This window comes from Gymnodraco acuticeps, unplaced genomic scaffold, assembly GCF_902827175.1.
Source record: "Gymnodraco acuticeps unplaced genomic scaffold, fGymAcu1.1, whole genome shotgun sequence".
NCBI lineage: Eukaryota > Metazoa > Chordata > Actinopteri > Perciformes > Bathydraconidae > Gymnodraco > Gymnodraco acuticeps.
The window spans coordinates 2205258-2229852 of record NW_022990590.1 but is presented as its reverse complement, the minus strand read 5'-3'; the positions used below and the strand labels follow the sequence as shown (position 1 = coordinate 2229852).

General features: G+C 41.9%; 1 protein-coding gene across 3 annotated transcripts in view; it reads left to right on the top strand.

Moving 5' to 3' along the window:
* The window catches only part of LOC117554205 (1-phosphatidylinositol 4,5-bisphosphate phosphodiesterase beta-4-like), an 87164-nt gene that overhangs the window by 59379 nt on the left and 3190 nt on the right, over nucleotides 1-24595 (top strand). For 2 of the 3 annotated variants that reach the window (XM_034228507.1, XM_034228506.1), the window contains 35 exons: nucleotides 2621-2701; nucleotides 3657-3716; nucleotides 6608-6751; nucleotides 7973-8052; nucleotides 8174-8227; nucleotides 8320-8401; nucleotides 8499-8599; nucleotides 9039-9096; nucleotides 10016-10124; nucleotides 10576-10786; nucleotides 10907-11000; nucleotides 11177-11256; nucleotides 11355-11439; nucleotides 11546-11636; nucleotides 11727-11822; nucleotides 12093-12214; nucleotides 12435-12530; nucleotides 12648-12792; nucleotides 12956-13040; nucleotides 13977-14101; nucleotides 15296-15347; nucleotides 16066-16168; nucleotides 16508-16672; nucleotides 17854-18058; nucleotides 19634-19722; nucleotides 19919-20075; nucleotides 20157-20206; nucleotides 20555-20620; nucleotides 21194-21309; nucleotides 21564-21639; nucleotides 21991-22166; nucleotides 22320-22421; nucleotides 22553-22610; nucleotides 23093-23179; nucleotides 24142-24178. In XM_034228507.1, coding sequence (XP_034084398.1) covers nucleotides 2621-2701; nucleotides 3657-3716; nucleotides 6608-6751; nucleotides 7973-8052; nucleotides 8174-8227; nucleotides 8320-8401; nucleotides 8499-8599; nucleotides 9039-9096; nucleotides 10016-10124; nucleotides 10576-10786; nucleotides 10907-11000; nucleotides 11177-11256; nucleotides 11355-11439; nucleotides 11546-11636; nucleotides 11727-11822; nucleotides 12093-12214; nucleotides 12435-12530; nucleotides 12648-12792; nucleotides 12956-13040; nucleotides 13977-14101; nucleotides 15296-15347; nucleotides 16066-16168; nucleotides 16508-16672; nucleotides 17854-18058; nucleotides 19634-19722; nucleotides 19919-20075; nucleotides 20157-20206; nucleotides 20555-20620; nucleotides 21194-21309; nucleotides 21564-21639; nucleotides 21991-22166; nucleotides 22320-22421; nucleotides 22553-22610; nucleotides 23093-23179; nucleotides 24142-24178 — 3538 coding nt within the window. The remainder of the gene's footprint in view (nucleotides 1-2620; nucleotides 2702-3656; nucleotides 3717-6607; nucleotides 6752-7972; nucleotides 8053-8173; nucleotides 8228-8319; nucleotides 8402-8498; nucleotides 8600-9038; nucleotides 9097-10015; nucleotides 10125-10575; nucleotides 10787-10906; nucleotides 11001-11176; nucleotides 11257-11354; nucleotides 11440-11545; nucleotides 11637-11726; nucleotides 11823-12092; nucleotides 12215-12434; nucleotides 12531-12647; nucleotides 12793-12955; nucleotides 13041-13976; nucleotides 14102-15295; nucleotides 15348-16065; nucleotides 16169-16507; nucleotides 16673-17853; nucleotides 18059-19633; nucleotides 19723-19918; nucleotides 20076-20156; nucleotides 20207-20554; nucleotides 20621-21193; nucleotides 21310-21563; nucleotides 21640-21990; nucleotides 22167-22319; nucleotides 22422-22552; nucleotides 22611-23092; nucleotides 23180-24141; nucleotides 24179-24595) is intronic. The other variant, XM_034228508.1, reaches the window with a different exon arrangement.

Below are 24595 nucleotides of genomic sequence, written 5' to 3'. Positions count from 1 at the left end.
CTTTCTTTCTGTGTGAGTGTGTGAGTGAATAGCTGTTGCTCTGTTGCCAGGCAAATACAAAGCCTGCAGGGGACATCTGCTTCGATTGAAATTACGTACGCCAAGTCCTCCCACTGACATAGACGTGCTCTTTATCAGTCACTCTCATAAGGACACACACACACACATACATACATACATACATACATACATACATACATACACACACACACACGGGCACAAATATGCTGAACAGCATAGATATTTTCCACAAAACCTTTTTCTACTGAGTGACAGATTGTAGAGACAGGCAATGTGTGTCTGTGTATGTGTTCCTACATATTTTTCAATCCATTGTAAAGCTTTATTGGGGATCCCTATCATTGCAAAAGCTCTCTCAGTGCTACACATAGTTATTTCTGTCCTGTTAATAAAAACATATCTTACAAGGACTCATTATAAGATCATGTAGTGATATTGTGTCCCTCTTTGAACTGAGCCTGTGTCCTTTTTCATATTTTCCTTACATGTTCTTGTTGTGTTGCGTCAAGCTAACCTGGAGAAAGCATTGGAGGAGGCTTATGGATAAGCTATAGATTTCCAACAGTTAATTAGTGATGAGGGGTTTCCCTCATTAACATGACCAGAGGCAGCAAGGTCAGAGGTCAAAGAGATCTTTAGTGATCAGTCATGCTGATAGCCGAGAGGATTTCTCGTGTGTGTGTGTAGGGTGTGCATGTGTATGTCATTGTCTCCATGATTGGAAATCATTATTTAAGATCTGGCTGTTGTTTTGCCTCCATGGAGACAGAACGGCCAGACAGGTCGTTAATGAAGGCAGAGAAAAACAGGTCAGAATCGTGAGGCACTGAAAATATAATATACCGACAGCATCAGGGTACTTTTTCTCTCTTTGCTTCATGATGATTGCTCGAAATGTATCAGAAATAAAATATAATTCACTTAAAACGAAATAAAGCTTTTAAACCAAAATGAGGATATATAACAAAATAAGGAAAGACCAGATATAATGAGAGTAATTACCTTGTGTTTTTACATTATAATTAATAATCCATTCTGTAAGTCATTTACTGCTGCTCCATTTGGTCAGAGTATATATGCAGCACTTCCTGTTTCATCACCCATCCAATGGCTCATATTAATACAGTTTATGAAATGCTAATGGTAATGTTTATATGTACAATAATGTGTGACACAGATAGGATGTGCGTGTTGAGTGAGTGTTTCACATTCCAAGATTGTGTGTATCACATCTAGTTGCTTTCTTTCTTCTAAAACCAAATAACCTGGTTTTGCTGCACTCACCAAGGCACTTAGAAAAGAATGTAGTTTTATTAAAAGGGAGCTGGACTACCCTAACTCGTATCCATCCACGTCCACCCATTGCTCCTATTTGTGAGGAAGCACTGAGTGTTCCCATAAACCGTATAGTTTTACAAGAACCAGTTGTCTGATAGTGTAACAGCAGCCGTATGTTCTAAACAGTCTGTGACAGTATCTTTCACAAACCTCTTTCAGTCCCATTTCAGAATTAAGAGAGGCGAGCTTTTAGCTGCACTCACAGCAGGCTCACCATTTCCTTAATGGAAAGAAGATGGTTCGATGGTGGTTTTCGATAACAAGATGTAGCCAAATAAAGCAAACTTAATCCATTTTGCAGCATTGTATCTCATTGAAGCAACATAATAAATAAGACATTATTTACAAGTACGACACATTGTTCCTTACCACTAATATCAGTCGGAGTGACCCAGCAGCCATCTCCTATTCTTTTCTTATATTTTATAACTGTGGTTTGAGTGCTTTTTGACACGGCCATTCATTCACACTCCTGTTGAAAAGAATAGGACTGCTGCATGTTGCACAGGAGCTGATAGATGGGCGCACACACTTTAAATCTCCCTCACACACATGCAGAAACACACATGCACCTCACTGTCTCCTCTAAAGCACCACTCTGTGTTCCAGACAGATGATGTTTGCATTGAACAGTTCATAGCCGACACATTTGTGTTTGCCCTGGCAATAGGTTTCCTCTCCTCACGCAACATGTGTGTGTGTGTGTGTATACATACTGAATGTATTTGCACATACTTGGTTTGATTTTGTGTGTGTGTGTGTGTGTGTGTGTGTGTGTGTGTGTGTGTGTGTGTGTGTGTGTGTGTGTGTGTGTGTGTGTGTGTGTGTGTGTGTGTGTGTGTGTGTGTGTGTGTGTGTGTGTGTGTGTGTGTGTGTGTGTGTGTGTGTGTGTGTGTGTGTGTGTGTGTGTGTGTGTGTGTGTGTGTGTGTGTGTGTGTGTGTGTGTGTGTGTGTGTGTGGTGTGTGTGTGTGTGTGTGTGTGTGTGTGTGTGTGTGTGTGTGTGTGTGTGTGTGTGTGTGTGTGTGTGTGTGTGTGTGTGTGTGTGTGTGTGTGTGTGTGTGTGTGTGTGTGTGTGTGTGTGTGTGTGGTCAGTCAGGTACCTCTTTTAAAAGAAGGATTAGCTTCATCTGTTTGTCTGGTTGCGTAACCCCTGTGTGTTTTTAAAAGGTCGGCTGTTTAATGTCTCCCCATGTCAAATAAAACCCTGTGACTGATGAAGCCCTCGTCTCTTATAAAACATGTTGTTTTTTTCCTCTGCAGGACCCGTACGTCTTTGAGCCCAACTGTCAGATGACGGTGGACGAGTTTGGCTTTTTCATCTGCTGGAAGAGTGAGGGGAAGGTAAACTCAACGACTCATGAAAGTGTATTCTCTTCAAAGTATTTCGATTTAGTCTTGTTTATTATCGTATTGAAATCGTTTTTCTCCTGACACAAACCTTTCTTGGTCCTTGGAAAACTCCAGACCATGTACAAAAAAAATCATAACACATACATCAGCATAATCATAATTCTGCCACTCATAAACAGAGTAAGCTGCATTTATTGTATTAGTTTATTTAACAGGGACAGTGCATACTGGTATATTCTGGTATTGTAGTACAACATGTGATTTTACGGACGTCTAGAGACACGTTTGTCACGAGGAATTTCACTTTATTCTTTGTTTAACAAGCCCATTTGAATAAGAAAACGTTATTTAAAACTGTCGCCTTGGCAAATATAATGTGTTCCTATCAAGGCCCCAAAACTCTAATGTAATTGTATTTGCATCTATCAGAGATTTGGGCCATACTTATAAGTTTCTTTTTTGTCATAACTATTTTCCAATGCATTCTGTTACATTGATTGCCTTTCCTCTATCTGGCCGGTTGCTTTCACTGCATGCCCGTTCGCTTTTACAATCACCCAATGGAGATTATAGGATATCAATCATAGTCAACGTCCGCTTCTCTTTTCATGCATTCTTTACCCCTGCTTATCCTGTGTTGTGATGCAGGAGTCTGTCTCACCGCAAATTATTTCCAAAATTGAACCATGTGTAATCATCTTGAAAGCAGTAAACAAAGGAGAACATTTTATCAGTATTGGAAACTTGATTAAGGGGGAGATGTGGAGATGTTTCTCATAATAACCCACATCTTGTGGTGTTGTCGCTGTGTATTAGAAATGATTGCCAAACAAATAAAAAGCACTGTGACCCATCCATCTTGTTTTCTAAATATTTCCCCCCTCTCACCCCTCTCTGTCTCCCTCTACCTATTTCCTTTTCATCTTCCCGTGTCTCTCTCCTGCAGGAAGGCCAGGTTCTCGAGTGTTCGCTCATCAACAGCATTCGCGTCGGCGGCGTCCCAAAGGTGAGACCTCGAGAAGAGACAATTTCCTCGCTTCCGTTTTGTACAACATTCACGCTCTCCGCCCACCACACCCAGCGTCCGGTCTCCTGCTCGCTCGCAGTGGCATTCCTGGTCAAATCCAGGGGGAGTCCCATGTCTGTCATGTTATCCCTGCTTTAATTAGAGAAGTCTATCGATCCACTGACTGATCTGGGACTGTGTGTTAAACCTCTTCTCTCTACCAGATTCTCCAGAGGCAGAAACATGAAATATTCAACTCAATATTTATACAACCCTTGCTGGGTTTAGCTCCAGGATGTATGTACAGTATCAGAATGTTTGTGTTTACTTTAGAGGAATTATTAGAAATGGTGCTTTTTGATTGCGAACACAATATAAACTGTGGGATCCCTTACCTTCCCTTACCTTGTAATCAGAAACTGATCTCGAAATAGCCATTATGAACCGACACGCTGCTTTGTTCTGTATTTTCAGAGCAGCTGGCACCATTCAGTTATTTATTTAGCCAATATAGATCCACAAACAGAATCCTGTATGGTTTCCCTGTATGTTCAATATTGATTCATGCCGTTAATCCTCGACAGTGAATCATTATGTCGTAGCGTTTGGCATCATACGGAATAGATGAATTATGAAAGCTGTTAGGAGAATCCCCATGTGCCTGCCGATAATTAGGATGCAAACCTGTCAAGCCACTGAAAGTCAAACAGCTGACAGGAGACACTGGTGTGTACACAAGCATTACCGGGTTGTGTACGCATTGTTGACAGCAGGAGGGGGTCTGTTTGCCCGGCCCTCCCGTGTGGATGTGTGTACATGTGTGCGTGTGTACATGTGTAAGGGCACGTATACAGACTGTACAGCCTGCAGGCTGCTCCTCCTGTTTGCTCAAAACATCGTATACCGTTCTGTCAGTCGCACACAAGCGAGAGCAGGGCTTCTCCTCGGAGGCTGACGCGGGGACACGAGCCCCCGAGAGCTGTTTCAGATAATCCAATGAGAGCCAGAAGATGAATGGCACAGGGTAATGGCTGGCTGGGGTTTTCAAACAGCAGAGCCTGTTGCCTGTTGCAGCTAATTCAATTATTTAACAAAAATACATTACGCTCTGCCATGGTGACGATGATGGTGGAAATCAGAAAAGATGAGAGGAAGGAGTCGTGCTGTTTCATTGATAGTGAGATCATATTTTCGTGGGTTTCCTGGTTGAGATTTTTTATTGGAGAAATAACTTCTTCTTCCGGTCTTTAAATGTCAGAATGTATACATAGCTATATATTATGGTATCTAGTGTAATATGTCCATTTACTTTTCAGCATTAAATATAGATGGTTGATATCTTCAGCCTTTATGTACAGTGGTTGTTTTCTATATTTTTTGTTGTGAGAGATTATTGGTGGAGTGAGGAAAATAAGAAACAAAGGCCAACACTTGTGTAGTTAGGACCAATAATAGTGCTGTTCCCTATCGTTATTGTTCTTTTGTTGTGCATTCAAATGAGCTTCCCCACTTTTATGAAGTGTGCTCAATCACATTACAAATCACTTTATTTCCCCTGGTTTTTGTTATTATCTGGATTTCGGCCATAAACAAACACATTTGACTGCTTTAGAGAAATTAAGACTCACTGACATAGAAGACAGAAAGTCATGTTTAGGTGTCATAGGATTGTATTTGTTTTTCCAACAAATAGAAACCTACTCAGAAGCCACCATTGCATTACCCTACATTTGTCAACTGTATTGCTAAAAAAAACAAGATAATTATCAATCTGTCTTGATTGTTGATTGGTATTTGGCTTTGGCTGAAATTAAACCAAACTACACTCAAATATACTTGGCTACTTCCTGTAAGTTCCATCATGTTGCTCACCACTCGTCTGCTCACCTTCTCCTACCTACTCAAGTAAAGTGGCGTCTGAAGTGTTGCTTTCCACCACTGTGAAACACATCCAAATCATCGAGCCGCTGAGTTGTTTTTTGAATGTATTATTGTAATCTGGTCCTCCATGATGAATGTCCATTGTATCCATTTTTGGCTGACACAGAGCTTTATGTCTCTCAGACATGATCCTCATATTCCTGAGGCTTTTCTACAACAGCAGTAAACATTTCAACTGCCTTCTCTCTAAGCTTCTTCCCCATTGTGTTCTGTCATTTGTGACTATTTACTGCAAAGATACCGGAATAAGAGATCCCCTTAGATTTCTTTAATTTGTATGTAATACCTCTCTACATTTCTGAGGTTATGTGACACCTGAACTGTTTCTCAATTAAAAAACTCAAGTACTTATGTTTGATATTTTTTGTTCATAAGTGTGCAAAGTATGGCAAAAGGCAGTGCACTACTGTATGAGTAATCATAACGGTCTAAAAGTTGAGTGTGGATAGTGGATACTTCTCCCACCCAACAGCTGCCATATTGGCTACATACAGGAAGTAAAATATACTGTAGCTGTTGCGGTTGCTCCAGTAAACATAGCACTGTACAAATAAAAGTGATGGTTTTTTTTCACAATTTAAGGAACCTACCACTATCATGGGGTTAAAAAGGGGCCATTGATACATTTATAGGGTTAATTGAGCCGTCTGTATTGATTTAGTTCTGCAAAGGATCGTAGCTAGCTAGCTAACAGCGGCGATCGTCACTTCCTGTGAGTGCACACCATCTGTTTTTGAGACATTCACACACTGCACTAATGTTTTCAGTGCACAATATGGCAGTGCACTACTAAGGGACCTCACTTAGTCCAAATGAAGACACATCACTGTAGACCACTTCTGTTTCCATCCCCGTTTCTTTCTCGGGATGCTTCTGTTTCTTGCTGTCATCTTTTGAGGCATGTATTTGTCCATCTGTTTGACGCCCTTCTTGATTTTGCTTTTTCTCAGGAACCCAAGATCTTGGCATCATTCGAGGCCCTTGGAAAGACAGAGTCGGACTTAGAGGGCTGCATCATCTGCATCTGCAGCGGCACAGACCTGGTCAACCTCAACTTCGTGTTCATGGTGGCCGAGAGCCCGGACACAGCCCGGGTAAATACTTCTTATGAATGGAGAAGTGAAATGATACAATATGTATGACCTGCAGAACTGGAGGATTAGTTTGATGTTCCTCATATCAAAAGTCAGTGCTGCTTTGACAAATCCGTCTTTTTTTCAGGTTGTTTTGTTGTTTAGAAAAACATGTTCTGGGAATAAAGCTGGTATCAACTCTGCCTACCACATTGAGTTCACCCACACTTTCCTTTAACACTTCCACATCATATGGAACCCTTACACAGCAAATGATTACTTCAGAAAGCAAATTGCTAGGTGAATGGTTCACATGCTAACTCCTACGCGGCCTTGGTTCTCTCTGATAAACAGACACATTTGGAATGAGTCATTTCTCCCTGTCTCACCTCATCTCGATCTCCCTTTGAGACCTCCGCGCTCCTGCTTATGCTGTTATTTTCTCATCCTTTTTGTCTCGCTCTTTGTCTACTATCTCACTCTACCTCTGATTTTCTTCCCACTCATCTACAAAAAAAGCTCTTTGAGAAATCTGACTGCCACTCCATCCATCTTGTTCTCACTCATTAATTCATTTTAGTTTGGAACAGATGAGATTGTCTGATTCATTTATTATGCTTTATTTGCACGGATATAAAACGGACAATCTTTCAAGAATGCCAAGTAATAATAAGCATATTAAGAGAAAAGAAACAAACTACATTTCATAAAATCAAGGAAATGGCAGAAAACAATGAATCCCTTGTTCTATCTGTGTGTGTGTGTGTGTGTGTGTGTGTGTGTGTGTGTGTGTGTGTGTGTGTGTGTGTGTGTGTGTGTGTGTGTGTGTGTGTGGTGTGTGTGTGTTGGTGTGTGTGTGTGTGTGTGTGTGTGTGTGTGTGTGTGTGTTGTGGTGTGTGTGTGTGTGTGTGTGTGTGTGTGTGTGTGTGTGTGTGGTGTGTGTGGTGTGTGTGTGTGTGTGTGTGTGTGTGTGTGTGTGTGTGTGTGTGTGTGTGTGTGTGTGTGTGTGTGTGTGTGTGTGTGTGTGTGTGTGTGTGTGTGTGTGTGTGTGTGATCAACCGTGTGTGTGTGTGTGTGTGATCAACCGTGTGTGCGTGTGAAGGCAATTGATTTGCTTGTGTTTATTTCCCCCATGCCACTCACTTCTAAACACAATGCACACTCTGGGAGTGTGTGCAGGCGCTGGTTGGTCAGTGTGTTGACAGTGTGTGTCCTGAACACTGGTGCTTGTTTATTTTGCAGAAATGGATCGAGGGTCTCAGGTCAGTGATTCACAACTTTAAGGCAAACAACGTCTGTCCAATGACCTGCCTCAAGAAACAGTGAGTGCATTTTACATTAGAACACTTCTAGCACTTTAGTTTTTTGATTTCACTAAACTTTACGAAGTACAACTCTGGTATGAGAAATATCCTAATTGTTTTTTTTTCATGTCTCATTTAGTTGGATGAGAATGTGCTTCCTGACCAATGTGAATGGTAAAATTCCTGTGAGAGGGTAAGAATAAATTAGATATTTGGTACAATTATTTGGCCATCCCAGTGACTCTCATCTGTCTCACACTGTGTTTCTCTCTGATTCTTTCACAGCATTACTCGAACATTTGCATCAGGAAAGACCGAGAAGGGGATCTTTCAGGCTCTGAAGGACCTCGGCCTTCCGAGTGGAAAGGTCAGACACTGACTGAAGGCCGCAGTGGTCAGACGGATGATATGTGACACTTTAATCTGGAGGTGTAGATCTCTCACGGTTTGTTTATCTCCCACAGAACGATGAGATTGAACCTTCAGATTTCACCTTTGACATTTTCTACGCGCTCACACAGAAGATCTGCCCTCGCACAGACATAGAGGAACTCTTCAAGAAAATGTGAGTCTGCTTTTTATTATTTTTTAAACCTGCCCACTGTTTTCTTGGTAATCATGTTTACTGATTTTTTTACCTCACAATTAATACTAGAAGACGACCAATCGTCCAAATAAGCAACTTAACTGTAGCCCCCCAGCATTGTTTATACTCATGTTACCCTGTGCAGAAACAGAACAATGATATATTCCCCAAGTGTGAGCTACTGCATCTTTTTTGAAATAATCAGGACAAATGTTTCTCCGCCTGCTGCACTAACTGCTTCCACAGTTAAATACGAGTGATTATTAACATGTTATTACTAAACGTGTAACATTTAAGTATGACCCCCTTTTTATAAAGACTGCTTTCTAATTGTAACTGACTGAATGTGTGAATGACTGTGAGGGTGTCTATTTTTAAGAAGCATAACATTTTGTTTCTCTAATGAATTCCTTTGCAGCAATGGGAAAGAAACTGATTATTTAACTGTAGACCAGTTAGTCAGCTTTCTGAATGAAGTAAGCTCTTTATCATTCATTAACTTCTCTGTGTTTTGCTTGCTGCAACCCCATCCTGCTCTGCCCCGTCCCACTCTGGGTAGAAGTTGCCCGGCTGCACGGACCCTGACCCTCATTAAAAGCCCTTAAATGAAAAGTCCTTTTTAATGAGGTGCACAAAGTATTTAACCTCCAGTCAACCTGCAAGGGCAACTTCCACCAGCTCCCCTTTTCTGCATTCCCGCCCTCATCCCAATCCCCCATGTGCTGGCTACCGCGGCTCTCCTCCTTGTGTCTGATTGGTGTTGCCACGGCAACGGGAGGGTAGAGGTTCCCGTCCTGTTGCTTCCTGCTCGGCTCGTCTCGTTTCCTGCTGTCTGTGTCTGTTTTCTGTGGCTGTGCTCTTGTGTTTGGATGCCTACCTGCCCGGCCCCCCGCTGTGTGTTGCTGCTTCATGCCCAGTCCTGCGCATCGATGAGCAACAGAGCCAGTGCTTTGTTTGGATTCATTCCCATCTGGCTGTGTGTGTGGGCACTGACATTATAACAATGTTTTGATGCTGTTGTTTTTTTAAAGTAAAGCTGCCTTCAACCTCCGCATCACATACCACTTCCTTCCTTTTAAGCAAACACTTAACTGCTCACAGTTTGTTTTAGGACATCTTAGAAATGACATTGTGTTTGTTTCCTCCTATTTATACCTAAGTGCTCTCCATTTAAGACCAGAAAAGTGACTAAAATAAACTATTTTGATTTACTTATATTATTAAATCAAAATAAGGAAATGAGCACCGATGGTACGTTTCCCATGTTGCATTTGGTTGGCCCCTGTCCTGTTTGTCAATGGAAGATGTTTCTTGCGCTATATCCACTTTGTGTGGAAAGATCCTACAGATAATATGCCAGTGATTTAATCCCTGTGTGTGCGTGTTGCTCCTCAGAACCAGCGTGACCCTAGATTAAATGAGATCCTGTTCCCGTTCTACGACCCCAAGAGAGCCATGCAGATCGTCGAGAAATACGAGAGAGATGACGAGTTGAAGAAGAAAGGTAGAGAGCGACAAAGGGAAGCAGGAGGGGGACATCTTTTAGGCTATGCTGCCATCTGCCTGTGTACCTTTGAAACTACAGCATATTATATGAGACTATTGGCATAGTTCTGTCAAAATGTCTACAAACATAAAATGAACTGATAGTGCTCCTCCTTGGCAAACACAAAATTAAAAGGAAAATGTATGCATATCCAGAATTTCTTTAATCTATAATTCTCAAATACTTTTGATTTTAATCCTGTCTATCATAGTAATAATGTTACTTTAAGTCTAAGTAAAACAAATTTAAAGTTCATTGTAACGACCACTAATTGTTCAAATTGTATTAAGAAAAAATGACGGTTACATTTCATTCGTACTACCTTACACTTCAAATCAAATCAAGTTTTATTTATATAGCACATTTTTAAAACGATTTTTGGTCAACTTCCTGGTTCCCTATCCCGTAGGTCAAATGTCCAGTGATGGATTCTGCCGGTACCTGATGTCAGACGAAAACGCTCCTGTTTTCTTGGACCGGCTGCAGCTGTATCAGGAAATGGATCAGCCGCTGGCCCACTACTTCATCAGCTCGTCCCACAACACCTACCTGACGGGGCGACAGTTTGGAGGGAAGTCCTCTGTGGAGATGTACCGCCAAGTCCTGCTGTCTGGATGCAGGTGTGCAGTCTTATTCAATTAATGCAAACACACACAGTTTAAACTTCTTATATATGTATATTACATGAAATGTACATCATCAGTGGGTTCATGCAGTTCCTGTTGCTCTCCCTCTTTCAGATGTGTGGAGCTGGACTGCTGGGACGGTAAAGGAGAGGACCAGGAGCCCATCATCACTCATGGGAAGGCCATGTGCACAGACATCCTTTTCAAGGTACACACATACGCACACCATCGTTCCCTTCCCCAGTCTTTTTCTGGCTGCTTCTATGTTATTGCATTGGGCTTGCCTGCCCTCTTGTGCTGAGCCTATGATATTACATATATCACAGCGTTGTTCTCTTCTCCTTCTCCCCTTTATTGTTTTTATCCTTCTTCCTCTTCCAACAGGATGTTATCCAAGCCATCAAGGAAACAGCATTTGTGACCTCAGACTACCCTGTTATTTTGTCCTTTGAAAACCATTGCAGGTATGTCTACCGTAAGCAAAGGTGTTATTACACAACAATTATGTCATTTTTTATAGATACAGTAGGTTGACCCGATGCTCTTCTGTGTGTCTCTGCAGTAAACCACAGCAGTACAAGATGGCCAAGTATTGCGATGACACCTTTGGCGAGTTCCTCCTCAAACAGCCTCTGGAAAACTATCCGGTAGATACTCTCTTTGATTCAAAAAGTCTCACCAAATCAGTCAAATCCATTGGGATGATGGTTATCTATGTTTTAATGTTTATGTTTGTTATGTTATCTTGGGCAGATTGAATCTGGGCGCCCCTTACCCTCTCCAGGTGAACTCAAACGTAAAATCCTCATCAAAAACAAACGCTTGAAACCTGAAGTGGAACAGAGTACGTACACAACTTAGCCTGCTGACTTTTCTAACGTCTGTTTATCAGTGCTTTGTTTAATAAACGCATGTGTGTTTGTTTGTCATACAGAACAGCTAGAGGCCTTTAAGAAACACATGGAGGCAGGAGAGACCAACACACCTGCCATCATTATGGGAGAGGAGATTGAAGAGGAAACAGAGAATGGTGTGTGTGTGTGTGTGTGTGTGTGTGTGTGTGTGTGTGTGTGTGTGTGTGTGTGTGTGTGTGTGTGTGTGTGTGGTGTGTGTGTGTGTGTGTGTGTGTGTGTGTGTGTGTGTGTGTGTGTGTGTGTGTGTGTGTGTGTGTGTGTGTGTGTGTGTGTGTGTGTGTGTGTGTGTGTGTGTTAAAAAAGGGTTTAAGCTTACATGTACAGTACACAACAGGAAACCTTATCATAGGATAAATGTCTGAGTCTCATTGTTTGTTTGTGTGTAGGAGAAAAGGAGGTTGAGTTAAATTCTGAGGCCCCCAGCAGTCTGTCAGAGGCCAACAGTGTTTCCCAGAGCAACGCTGTCAGCTCCAAGAAGGAGAACAACCTCAGCAACAGTACCAAGAAGGTGGGATGTCACTCTTAACTTTGTTAACAACTGAATTGCTCACATTAACTATTTACACTGCCAGAAATCTAAAGGGTTGCTTCTATCAGAAACTTGACAGAAGCAACTACAACTTATTGTGTTTTATATAATTGGGTAATATCCATTAAATAAGTCTTAATTAAGAATGGACATTGATATTATAAAGAAACATATTATGGAGCGCTGTCTGTGTTTCCAGGTGCCGGACGATGAAGTGACGGAGATGTCTGAAGCCACAGAAGCAACAGACGCCACAGATATCTCGGAAGCATCTGACCAAGACAATAACAAAAAGGTGAGCATGACTGCTGCTACACTTTGTCACACTCTCATATATCAAACCAATCCATTTTTAAGTGTGTGTATGTGATTGTGTGTGTAACGGGTGTTTGTGTGTCTCTGTCCTGCGCAGGTTGCAGAAGAAGCGGAAGACTCTGAGGAGGCTCTGATAGCTCAGTACACCTATGTAGGAGCCACCACTAACATCCACCCGTGGCTCTCAGCCATGGTCAACTACGCACAGCCCGTCAAGTTCCAGAGTTTTGACGTGGCGGAGGGTGAGCTTCGACTTCCTCTATTGGTGTTTCTACTGCAGTCCTGCTTCTTGTACATTCAAATATGGATTAATTTCAGTATATTTGTGTGGTTTATTTCTATGTGCTGCTCTGGTAAAAGCAAAATGTCAAAAGCACTTTCTATCCCCTTTGTTGTGTCTTTCAGAAAGGAACATTCACCATAACATGTCGTCATTCAACGAGTCTGTGGGTTTGGGCTATCTGAAGACCAACGCCATCGAGTTTGTCAAGTATCCTTTGGCCTTAGCTGTGCTGCATTTATCTGAGCATTATAATTGCCTTAAGACATAAGAAGTGGTATTGTCAAATTGTTACAGCACTCATCTTATTCAATTAAGGAAATCTTTGTTTACCATAGTGAATATCCAAGGTGACTGAAAGTGAAGGCATCCCTACTATGGCTACTTCACCAAAATCTGAACAAAATGCTTTAAACATGGCTGATGTTTTTGGTCACTTAGGGGCAGCAGAAACAACATGTGACATTATCTTATCAGCTTAAAATGTAATGATATCAAACTGCTTGCTAACATTAGCTTATTTAAACATCTTCCAATTTTTAAGCAACATGATTATTCATTTGTCTGCACGCCTTGTGAATAAATCATCGTTTTGAGGTCTCTAGCAAATCCTATGGGGAAAATGTGGTTCTTTAGCTGCTACCTGTGTCTATCTGCTATGTGTGCTAAGCAGTATGTAGCTTTCTGATAAATCTACAGTTTTTAAATGATAGATTGAGGTCACCTAAATGAGAGCTGAAAGGCAGGTCAGAATGGATGTTTTTTAGCCAAATGAGTTTCCACTCTGCTCTTGGAAAAGAACCGCAGGCCTCCAGAGGCCAGTGTGACTTGGCTTGACACAAACGTACACACATAATCGCTCTCTCTCTCTCTCTCTCCTCTCTCTCTCTCTCTCTCTCTCTCTCTCTCTCTCTCTCTCTCTCTCTCTCTCTCTCTCTCTCTCTCTCTCTCTCTCTTTCTCTCTCTCTCTCTCTCTCTCTCTCTCGCTCCAATGGGACGGCTTGACCCAAGCTGTTCACACTAAAAATAGTCCTGCAGTCTGTTTGACGCACACACACACACTCCGATGCATACCCACACATGTGCAGGAACACACATGCTCTCTCTTTAAAAATATAAAAAATAAATTCCTGAGCGTCCATGCAGCTACAACAAGCGTCAGATGAGCCGTATCTACCCCAAAGGGGGCCGGGTGGACTCCAGTAATTACATGCCACAGATCTTCTGGAACGCAGGCTGCCAGATGGTCTCACTCAACTTCCAGACCCCAGGTACCACAGCACACAACATGTGACCTCTGACCTCACACACACCCCCATATCAAGTAATCCACATACAGCACAAACATCCTCCAAGCACACATGTGTAACCAAATGCAAGCACTCATTTGACCTTCTGATCCAAGAGAAAGCGCAGCATGCAGTGAACTTCTGACCTTTCATATTCTTACAGCACACAGAAAGCATCTTCTTTGTGTTGTCAGGATAAACATGGAGTCACTGATAAACAAGCCTCACTGCCCCAGTCATAGCATACATCCAAATGTACATGCCAAGAACAATTAGAACATTTGGACTTTACAAAGCTGAATCCGTTTGGATTACATTGTTTAAAATGTTCAGTCCTACATTACAAAATAAGCATTTATTTTCTGATGACTTTTAAGTATAGGCCAAGGTCTTTTAGAGATCTGTCCTGGAACTTTCTACTTCCAATACAATGCATACCACATTTACGCGGCACCATGTTATTCCAGACACTGACCAACCTCCTCGAGTCTGTGCTTAGTCACAAATACCTTCATAAGCTTTTTGTTTAGGAAAACCATAGTGCTATTTCTTGCTGTATTTGTTGCTTTATAAAAACAACCGACTAAATACAAGATCAGGCAAATAAAGTATGTCAGCATACTGTGACATAAATCTAAATCATGCACCCCCTTTGCAATTAACTGTCTTCCCTAACCATACACACTTGTGAACCATACACACTTGTGGGAACAACAGATTTTAGTTTACAGGCTCTGCAAATGGTTTGCACGTCATTTTACAGCATTAGGTTATGCATGCGTGAACCTACAGTACACACAAACACACACTTCATCTGTTTTCCCTCTGAACAACTGATAAAAACACACACACATGCATACCTATGTACCAGTGATGCCTGTTGGAAAACAGCTGCTGCCCCATGGCCAGAGGCAAAAGGGGTCGGACCATATGGCCTGCTGGGAGCTGAGCATGTGCTAGCCTGGAGGGGGGGGGGGGGGGGGTTTCTGTGATGGAGTAATACATGGTTAGAGGGAAGAAAAAGAAGAGAAATGTCAGAGAAAATATAAAGGACACAAAGTCTTTAAGTGGAAAAAACAAGTTCAACAGAAAACAATGCAAATTATATGAATTGCTTTCAAATGTTGTTGTTTGTGAGTAATATCTGTCATCAACACTTCTCTCATCCGCTCTCAGATCTGGCCATGCAGCTCAACCAAGGAAAGTACGAGTACAACGGCTCCTGCGGGTGAGAACAGCTCCTCACTCCTGTCCTTAGCTCGTTCTTATCCGTCGCATCCCTCCCTCCTCCGCCCCTATCCGAAGCTCATCAATTAAAGCTTGTCACATCTCATTAGTGGTTGCCAGCGGCTACCATAGTTACTGTCTGCCCTGAGAGCCAATGAGTGCTTCGGGGAAGCGGGCTCCACGTAAACCCGCTTCTGAGGCTCTCTGCAGTCATCTATCTCTTCCTGTCTCGTCCCTCGGCTCTAATACTGTCCCTGAGGCGCAGCGCTCACTGCTAATGCTGGAATCTCATATGTGGGAAGATCAGGGCTTCTGCAGACACCCATCATTACTAATGCTACTCAGCTGGCCCCGGGATAACACACACACACACGCGCGCACACACCTTAAGTACCTCCTTATTCCCAATACATTGTTTTAGGGCGTAAATTAACATTTAAATAATTGTAGAAACTATTAAGAGTATATTGTTATTAGGATGTTGTGTTTCATTCCAGTGTTTCAACATGTGATCTAAAAGGTGGATTGATGTTGTGTCATCAAGAGTATATTGTTATTAGGATGTTGTGTTTCATTCCAGTGTTTCAACATGTGATCTAAAAGGTGGATTGATGTTGTGTCATCAAGAGTATATTGTTATTAGGATGTTGTTTCATTCCAGTGTTTTAACATGTGTTTCAACATGTGATCTAAAAGGTGGATTGATGTTGTGTCATCAGGTACCTGCTGAAGCCTGACTTCATGCGGCGGTCAGACAGGATGTTTGACCCTTTCTCAGAGACGCCTGTGGACGGAGTCATCGCAGCAACCTGCAGTGTTCAGGTCAGTCCATGGGACCCTGTACTCGTCTAGGAGAACTGTTCAACCCTATAAATAATAAGGAAAACTACAGTACTTTTTTATAAAACGTATCCATATAAAATACTCGTATTTATACAAGGGTCCATTTGAGGCTTGGTTTTGTTGTAGGATTAAAATCTAGGGGGGCGGAGTAGTTTGTTTAAAACACAACTTACACATTTTAAACATTAGTAGATGGTACTAGAATGTACCACATAATGTTAAATAAGTCAATAGTTACTACTTCTAGTGATCTTGTGAAATCCATGTCTGCCAAATAAATATTCCTAATGATGTCCTCTTTTAAAATGTTTACTTAAGGTGTTCTCTGGACAGTTCCTGTCAGACAAGAAAATTGGCACGTACGTTGAGGTGGACATGTACGGACTGCCGACGGACACCATCCGGAAGGAGTTCCGCACCCGCATGGTGATGAACAACGGACTGAACCCTCTCTACAACGAGGAGCCCTTCGTCTTCAGAAAGGTAGTGAGAAGGGGAAAGGGCTTGCTGGCCAATGAGGGAGCAGAGAGGGAGAGATAACAGACACAGTGAGGTAAAACAAATGTGCTGCACTATTTCCAACACCGTGTCGTCACAAGGAAATAGGGGATGAAGACAAATATACAGTAAGATGTCAGTTCTAGCAAGAGTAAAGATGAGAGGAGGAAGGCAAGACGGAGGGAGTGATTCAAGAATAAAGGAAAAACTAACGGAAATAAAACAATTTAGGTGGAAAGAAGAAAAAAGGGGAGGACAAAGGAGAAGGACCAGGGATAGTGAGCGAAAGAGTGTTGGTAATAGTGCTGCTCTCAGCAGAATGAGGAGTCTCTCAGCCATGACTGTGACTCCAGCTTCCTAACACACACCATCAATCACAGCCTGCCGCAGTGCTGCTCTGCTCACACACACACACTTACACAGTGCTATCAGAGGGGCATCACAAGCAGAGGTGCTGGCAGGACTCGTTTCTCACATCTACAAATGCCCTCAAATACTGCCATACCTTCCTCATGCACCTAAACACATCACTGTCGGGATGACTCAACAACACACACCAGCAGCACTCGCATACTGTACATCAGCAAGGCCACATTTGCGTAATACACACGTAAACACAAGCAGGTGCTTCTACCCATTCATCGATAGTGAGTATTCTTCCATCTTATCTCTTAGCTCCCTCTCCGTCTGGGTATTAATCATCCTCCTTTCACTTATCTCCACAAACAAGGCCAGTCAGGCTCATCCCAGACACAATGTACACACACATACAAACACATGCACACAAGATGTACTCCCTGCGTGTGTACTAGCTGTGGAGATGGTCTTGTCAGTAGTCAGATATGCTGTGTCGCTGCATTCATGCCTTTTTCCCCATTTCACACTGTGACCGTCCCCTGCAGTGTCCTCCTTGACCCCCCCCCTTAATGATGCCATTTCTGCTTTAGCTTAAAACAGAGACTGTTTAACTCCAATGGCTCAGAATAGTTTTTTGTTAACTTATTTTTACACCAGAATGTATTTAGGAGACTTCCTACGGTTCCACATGGATAATGTACAACCCTAACTGTGACTTTTATTTTCTGTAACACTTTTTGTCCTCACATCTCTTCACCTCCCCATCTTCTTCCTCCCAACCTCCATTTCCCTAAATCCCTCCCTCCTAGGTGATCTTACCCGATCTGGCGGTCCTGCGCATCGCCGTTTACGACGACAACAACAAGCTGATTGGTCAGCGCATCCTGCCTCTGGACGGCCTGCAGGCTGGCTACCGTCACATCTCGCTGAGGAACGAGGGCAACAAGCCCCTGTCGTTGCCCACCATCTTCTGCCAAATCATCCTCAAGACATACGTGCCCGACGGCTTTGGAGGTGAGGAAAACACGCATACAAAATCTTAATGTATATTGCTTTATTCTCAGAGGTGTTCAGTAAATGCAGATGTAAGTCTTTCTAGGTTTATTTGGAATGGTAAGCTATCTCTTACTCGTAAAACTTTCACGCGAAGTCCCAAACAATGCAAGGGATTGGTCTTCAATTATACTTACAATACTGGGCAGGTAATATTCAGAGGTTCTCATATCTATACTTTCAAAACAAGGTCACAGATTCTGAATACATTTGGCGTTACCTGCACAAGATGAATACATGCCTTTACTCTAGCTAGACTCAAACTGGCTTTCCTATTTTGGCATTCAATTGAAATTAGTTTTACTGAGGAGTGTTTGCCTCATTTAATGATCATGCATTTGCGCTTACTGCCCCCTCCTTACTTTCTCCCTATTTGCTGATCAGGTACTTTGTGATAAAAGTGCTCCACCTCTGTCCCCAATAAACCACCATCTACTGTAGATGAGCTTATGTCCTTCTGCTCTGATATACTCTTTAATCAATCATTTGAACAAGCAACCATTTGACAATGTAACTTAATGCAACCCTTTCACTGAGGATACAGGAGATATGACTCAAACATTTGAACAAATCATCCACATACTATTTCAAATGGTCCATGGCCTCCACCTTTCTAAGACTTAACTGTGACCCTGCTTGTGTAGGCCAGGAGCTCTAGGTACGTACTATGTTTTGGGCATGGGAGTGTTTGGATCAAACAAAAAAAGGTATTTAAAGTTTTCCACCGACATACTTTGTATTACTGCTCCGTTGATTCATTACTGATAATAAAGTTGTTTCTGTAGCCTGTGGTGAGAAGAGAAAAAAAGGAAAGCAAGGCAACTCTCTTCTGCTCTCACGCTCACTTACTCTCTGCCTTGGCTTGGTTTGAGCATTCAGAGTAATGGCATGGCGCAAATGATGATGACAGTGAATCTGCAGTAATAGACAGTTTAAAACAGGCAGAAGCATACAAATGAGCAGGATATTGGCATCGTCATTAAATAAAGCCAAGGGGCTTGCACTGAGGAACCATTACTGTAACCATTAGAAGATCTGCTGCCAGAACCACTTCCCTGCCAGACACACTGCGCTCTACTCGGGCTCAAAATAAAGCTAGAGCCTACTGCAGTCTTCACTGGTATCATTTCTCAGTACATTGCTGTAGTAGTCAAGGTGATCATGCAAGAGGAGGATCGCTTTTGTGATAGTTTCCCAACATCTGTGTGAGCAAGGCAATACATCCTACTGCCATTCATAATCATAAGGCGAGTGGGGGAGAGAAACTCCGTCTAGAGGGAACTTTTGGAGTTTAGCCTCTGCGGACCATTTACATGCACATAAACCTATACAACAGAATCTAAGAAAGCAGATTGATATATTGACCCTCATTTTGATAGGCTTTAAATAAACAATAGTTTAGAGTTTTGTCATACTTTAGGTGTTATGTGGAAATGTGGTTCAACATGACATCCAACAATCCTTTAACCCACCTTTTTATTAATTCATCTTTTCTTTCTCCTGTACTATACTCATACATTGTTTTGTGTGTTTTAGCAATTGTGGATGCCCTATCGGACCCAAAGAAATTCTTGACCATAGCAGAGAAAAGAGCTGACCAGATGAAGGCGCTGGGGATTGACACGGTACACACACACACACCTGATCCTTCGGTTTGAGTTAATAGAAAATGCTCAGCTCCATTTGCAGAACTGTACCTGATTGACTGGGCAACACTTATGTTACATGTTATATGTTGTTATAGCTAAGTTTTAAACTCTGTATACCTGCATCCAAATAACAGTGTGCCTTACCATCTAATTGAATTATTTCTTTTTGTAGAATGACATAGCAGACGTTCCCAGTGGAAGCTCAAAGAATGACAAGAAGGGGAAAGGGAAAGGAGACACGGTGAAGGCCAACGTCACACCGCAGGCCAGCTCGGACATGGCCCAGAGCTCCAACTTGGCTCACAATAACAACGCAGAAAACAAAAAGGGTATCCACTGACTCTTAAACACATTAAAGGCATGCATATGAATGTTTGTTGTTAAAACATGACTTTTCTCTGCTGTTTCAGATACTGCACTCGTGCCTAATGTCAGCATTGAGGACTTAAAACTAATGAAGGTGGGTAACTGAACAACTTACTCTAAACACAGGGCTCAGTCTGTAGGACAGAAAAGGTAGAAGAGTTACAGAATGTGTAATCATGTTGGTTCAAATGTTATTATTTTCAAAATAACAACCAACAGAGGTGTGCTTTATTAAAGTTATTGCTAAACAATCATGTTGTAAAGTAAAAGTGAAAAGTTACGGTCACATTCCTGACGTAGGTAATCGTACAGGTTTCATAAAAGGAGAATGATAAAGAGTAATATGTTTAAGTCTGATGTATAATGTGTACTCAAAGGCTACTCTCAACATCTGGCTACTCCCTGCAACCAGATTAATAACAGCACCTCTCCCCCTCTGCAGACGTACCTTAAATTGATTAAAAAGCAACAGAAGGAGCTCAACACTTTAAAGAAGAAGCAGGCAAAGGTGGGTGATTGTGTGAGAGCCGACCTGTTGGTAGTGCAAAGAGGCCGCTGCTTATTCCGGACCGTCATTGATGCTCCGCCTTTCATCTCTCACTGCTTCATCCCTGTGTTCGCCTGCACACACACACACACACACAGTCTGTCCACAACAAACACACACACACACACATGAGGACACATCATCAATGTTCAGTAAGAAATTATACTTGCTAAGGTGCTTTTCCTTTGACCAGAGCGTACCATAGCGACCGTGGTGAGTGTTCGCTCATTCATAGTGGCTCATTAATTATCATAGTATTAGGTACTATTGCATAACCCATGTATACAAGTGCCATCCAGACCCATCTGTTGACTGTTTGAAGACAACTGTTGGCTCATAACTAGATGTAGACAACAACAACAACATATTATTATTATTATTTTCATCAAAGATTTGCATTGTAGCTGCCTGCTTTTCTATGATATCTGCTTCTAAATTATTCTCAAATATGCTCATGGAGGAAGTTGTTGGGTACAACTGCAATTCAAAAGTAGAAATAAATACTTGGTGATTAACATGTTGTTGTTTCAATAGGATCAAAGTACAATGCAGAAAGCCCACTGCACCCAGGTGGACAAGATGGTGTCACAGAATGAGAAGGAGAAGACCTCCCTGGAGAAACTACTAGAGAAAGCCATTAAAAAACGAGGGTAAACGCAAGAAAAGCAACAGACGTGAAAATAATCAATCATGTATACATGTGTCTGCTACCTTATTTTATTCATAATAAATCCTGTATTCTTGACCACAATGTCTTGAAAACCTAAATATTAAGGAGGACACAACTTTTAGACAACCTTTTGGAAATCTAAAGCAGATTTTGTTTGTGACAAAAAGTAAAGGTCTCTTTAAAAGTTCTACAATCACATTTTCCCTGCATGATCTTATGGTGGTTTCCTCACAGGGAAAACAACTGCCAAGAGCTGAAGAAGGAGACGGAGGATAAGATCCAAACACTGACCGCTGATCACAAAGTCAAGGTAACTTTTGACCCCGAGACAAGCCTCCTTTTTTCCAGTATTGGAAAGTCAATTATATCATGATTTTACAAAATGAATAAGGATACTCTCTAAACATGTTTTTACCTTTTTGCACTCTATTGGCAATTTATTATTCATCTTAAAAAAGATGAACAAGAAACGAATGTGTCCATTGTTGCTTTGGGAGCAGTAGCCTGCACCATAATGTGATTTACTCTCAGAGTTAACAGGGTTCGTATTGTTTTGAGCTGTGAGTGACGAAACCGGGATAGGACCCAACCCTCGCTGTGATGTAAAGAGCCTGGAGTTACATTGACTGAGGTGTGTATCTGGAACTGTGTGTATATGCAGGTAAAAGACATCACAGCACAGCACACTAAAGAGTGGTCCGAGCTGATCAGCAGCCACAGCAGCGAGGAGCAGGTGATGAAGGACGGCCACGTCACACAGCAGTGCGAACACCTCAAGAAACTCCTGACCACCGTGCAGGAGCAGCAGACCGTGCAGCTCAAACTCATCCACGAACGGTGAGAGGCTCACACACACACACACCATGTGTACACACCCATTTACTGCAGGTGACCTGATTCCAAGAGGCTAACTCAAAGTCCCAGTCACCTTACTGTCGCTGTAAATGCAGGGTCTTCAACTACATGTGGCTGCTTGTTCTACAATTTCAGGCAGAGCAAAGAGATGCGTGCCAACCAGGCCAAGATGTCCATGGAAAACAGTAAAGCCATCAGCCAGGACAAGTCCATCAAAAACAAGGCAGAGAGAGAGAGGTGGGTCACACACACACACACATATATACTGTATCCATCTATAATGATTAGTAATTCATTTGGAGAAGTGGTTTGTTGTGATTGTTTTTAGCCAATTGTTATGCCATGATCCTGTTCTTATTGCTATTCAGGAGAGTGCGAGAGTTAAACAGCAGCAACACCAAGAAGTTCCTGGATGAGAGGAAGAGGGTAGGTTGTTTTTACCCTTTCCTTCTTTGAACACTAAGCTAAGAAATATACCAGTAAATCTCACATTTTAAGTCATAATGAATATATGAATTCCATTGAACTGTTTGGGTGTCTGTTACTACTTCAGTATTGTTACATTTCTAAGGAAACATTCCCACTTAAAAAAAAAAAGAAAGATGGGCTGGTCTTAAATGAAAGACTGCTACTGAAAATATTTCATGACTTTTGTTTTGCTTACTAAGTGTTAAACCTCTTGATTTGATGTTGCATAATTAACTAACACTATGTGACAACCTGTGTGTTGATCACTACAACAAATAGAAGATTCATTTAAATCAACTTTGTTGGGTAGATTTATTTTGTAATCTTCATTTTGTGTACAGCGATTTTTGTCTACAAGTCATGGCTTGAGACTGTGTTATTATTGAAAGTTCTCATCAGTAACTGGGATGTGATTGTGTTGTGTCCCTGTATGTCTGCAGCTGGCCATGAAGCTACAGAAAGAGATGGAGCAGCTACAGAAAAACCAGAGAGAACAGTTGGAGAAACTGGAGAAGTTCAATGAGCAGGTACAGACCCCACAGGCAGAGTGTAAATAACATTCGAGGCTGGGGACTAGCGCAGTACCTGGCTGATTTCTTCACTATATGATGGAGGCAGTTTCTGTCTCCTGTGATGTAACCTTAATAGGTTTTGTAGGACGTTTTCCATATGACTGGCCTCAGAAATTCCCCAGACTCTACCGAGAAAGAACAATGTTGCTGTCAAAGAATACATCGTCAACTTTCAAGAATCAAAGTCTCAACGCACAATATTATTCCTACATTGAGAGTTTATTCTGCATAACACTTGACTGCACTGTATCTATCTGCCATACATGCTTTAAAGCAACATTATGTAGGAATAATTGGTATTTTTGATTAATTGGAGTGCAAGTCATGTATACTCGTGTATACTCGTGTATACGCATGCATTTGTTATGATCAAAAAGTTGTTATGATAACATTAGTAATGATCAAACCTAGCGATCCAAAGCTCCTGTGCTAAACTAACCAATGGTCAGAGCTCCCAGTCCTGGCAACACGACTAACTGAGCTAACGGCTAGCTTAACAGGAGTTAGCGGTTAGCATTACTTAAGCAACAAGTTATGCTATCATTTGTTCTAAAAATAAAGCAAGGCAGGGCAGACAGAGGACATCAGGACCAGTCAATCAACTAGGATCCAGTCTCACCAACATCAACTAGGTGGTAGTAAAGCGTTACACATTTCTACCGAGGGATTATACAACCTGCTCACCAACCAATTTCTTCAAGCTGTTATTTGATGTATTTGTTGGATAATGTTGCTTAAAGGTTACACTTAAAAGAGTATAACCTCTAAAAAAGTAAAGGTCACTTTGCTCATGAAGGTATCATAAATGCATCTTTCCATTGTATGTGTCCATCTGCCGCACTGTCTTCACCTGTACATGTCTTACATGTCTGCACAAATTCATTTGTTTTTAATATGATTTGCTTCTTCCGGCACAGCTTTTGAAATCACACCATGCAAACAAACAGGTTCAAGGTAGGCATCTCCATCTCACTCAACTCTCCCTCTGACACCACCTTACTGTCATTCCATCCTTAAGAGATCAGCTTTCCTTCTACCTATGTTATGTTACGAATGAAATCCCTTCTGACTAAAGCAGGTTGCACGGCAGGTCTGCCTTGGAAGAGATTGCAAGATTAAGAGAGAAAGAATGACTTAGTATTTTGAGATCCTCCTTTTCCCCCCCATTTGTATTCTGCAGCTCTCAGGGTGTTGGCAGTGCCAACGAGCAGCTTGAGTCATTTATCACTGTGACTCACCAGCTATTACTAAGCAAAAACAGCCAGCTCCCAGCCTGCCCTTCTGTCACATACTACGAAAGCAAATGATGAGTGGAAGTGAACGCACATTGTCCCACTGCAGACATGTTGTGGCATCCATTTAACTTCACTC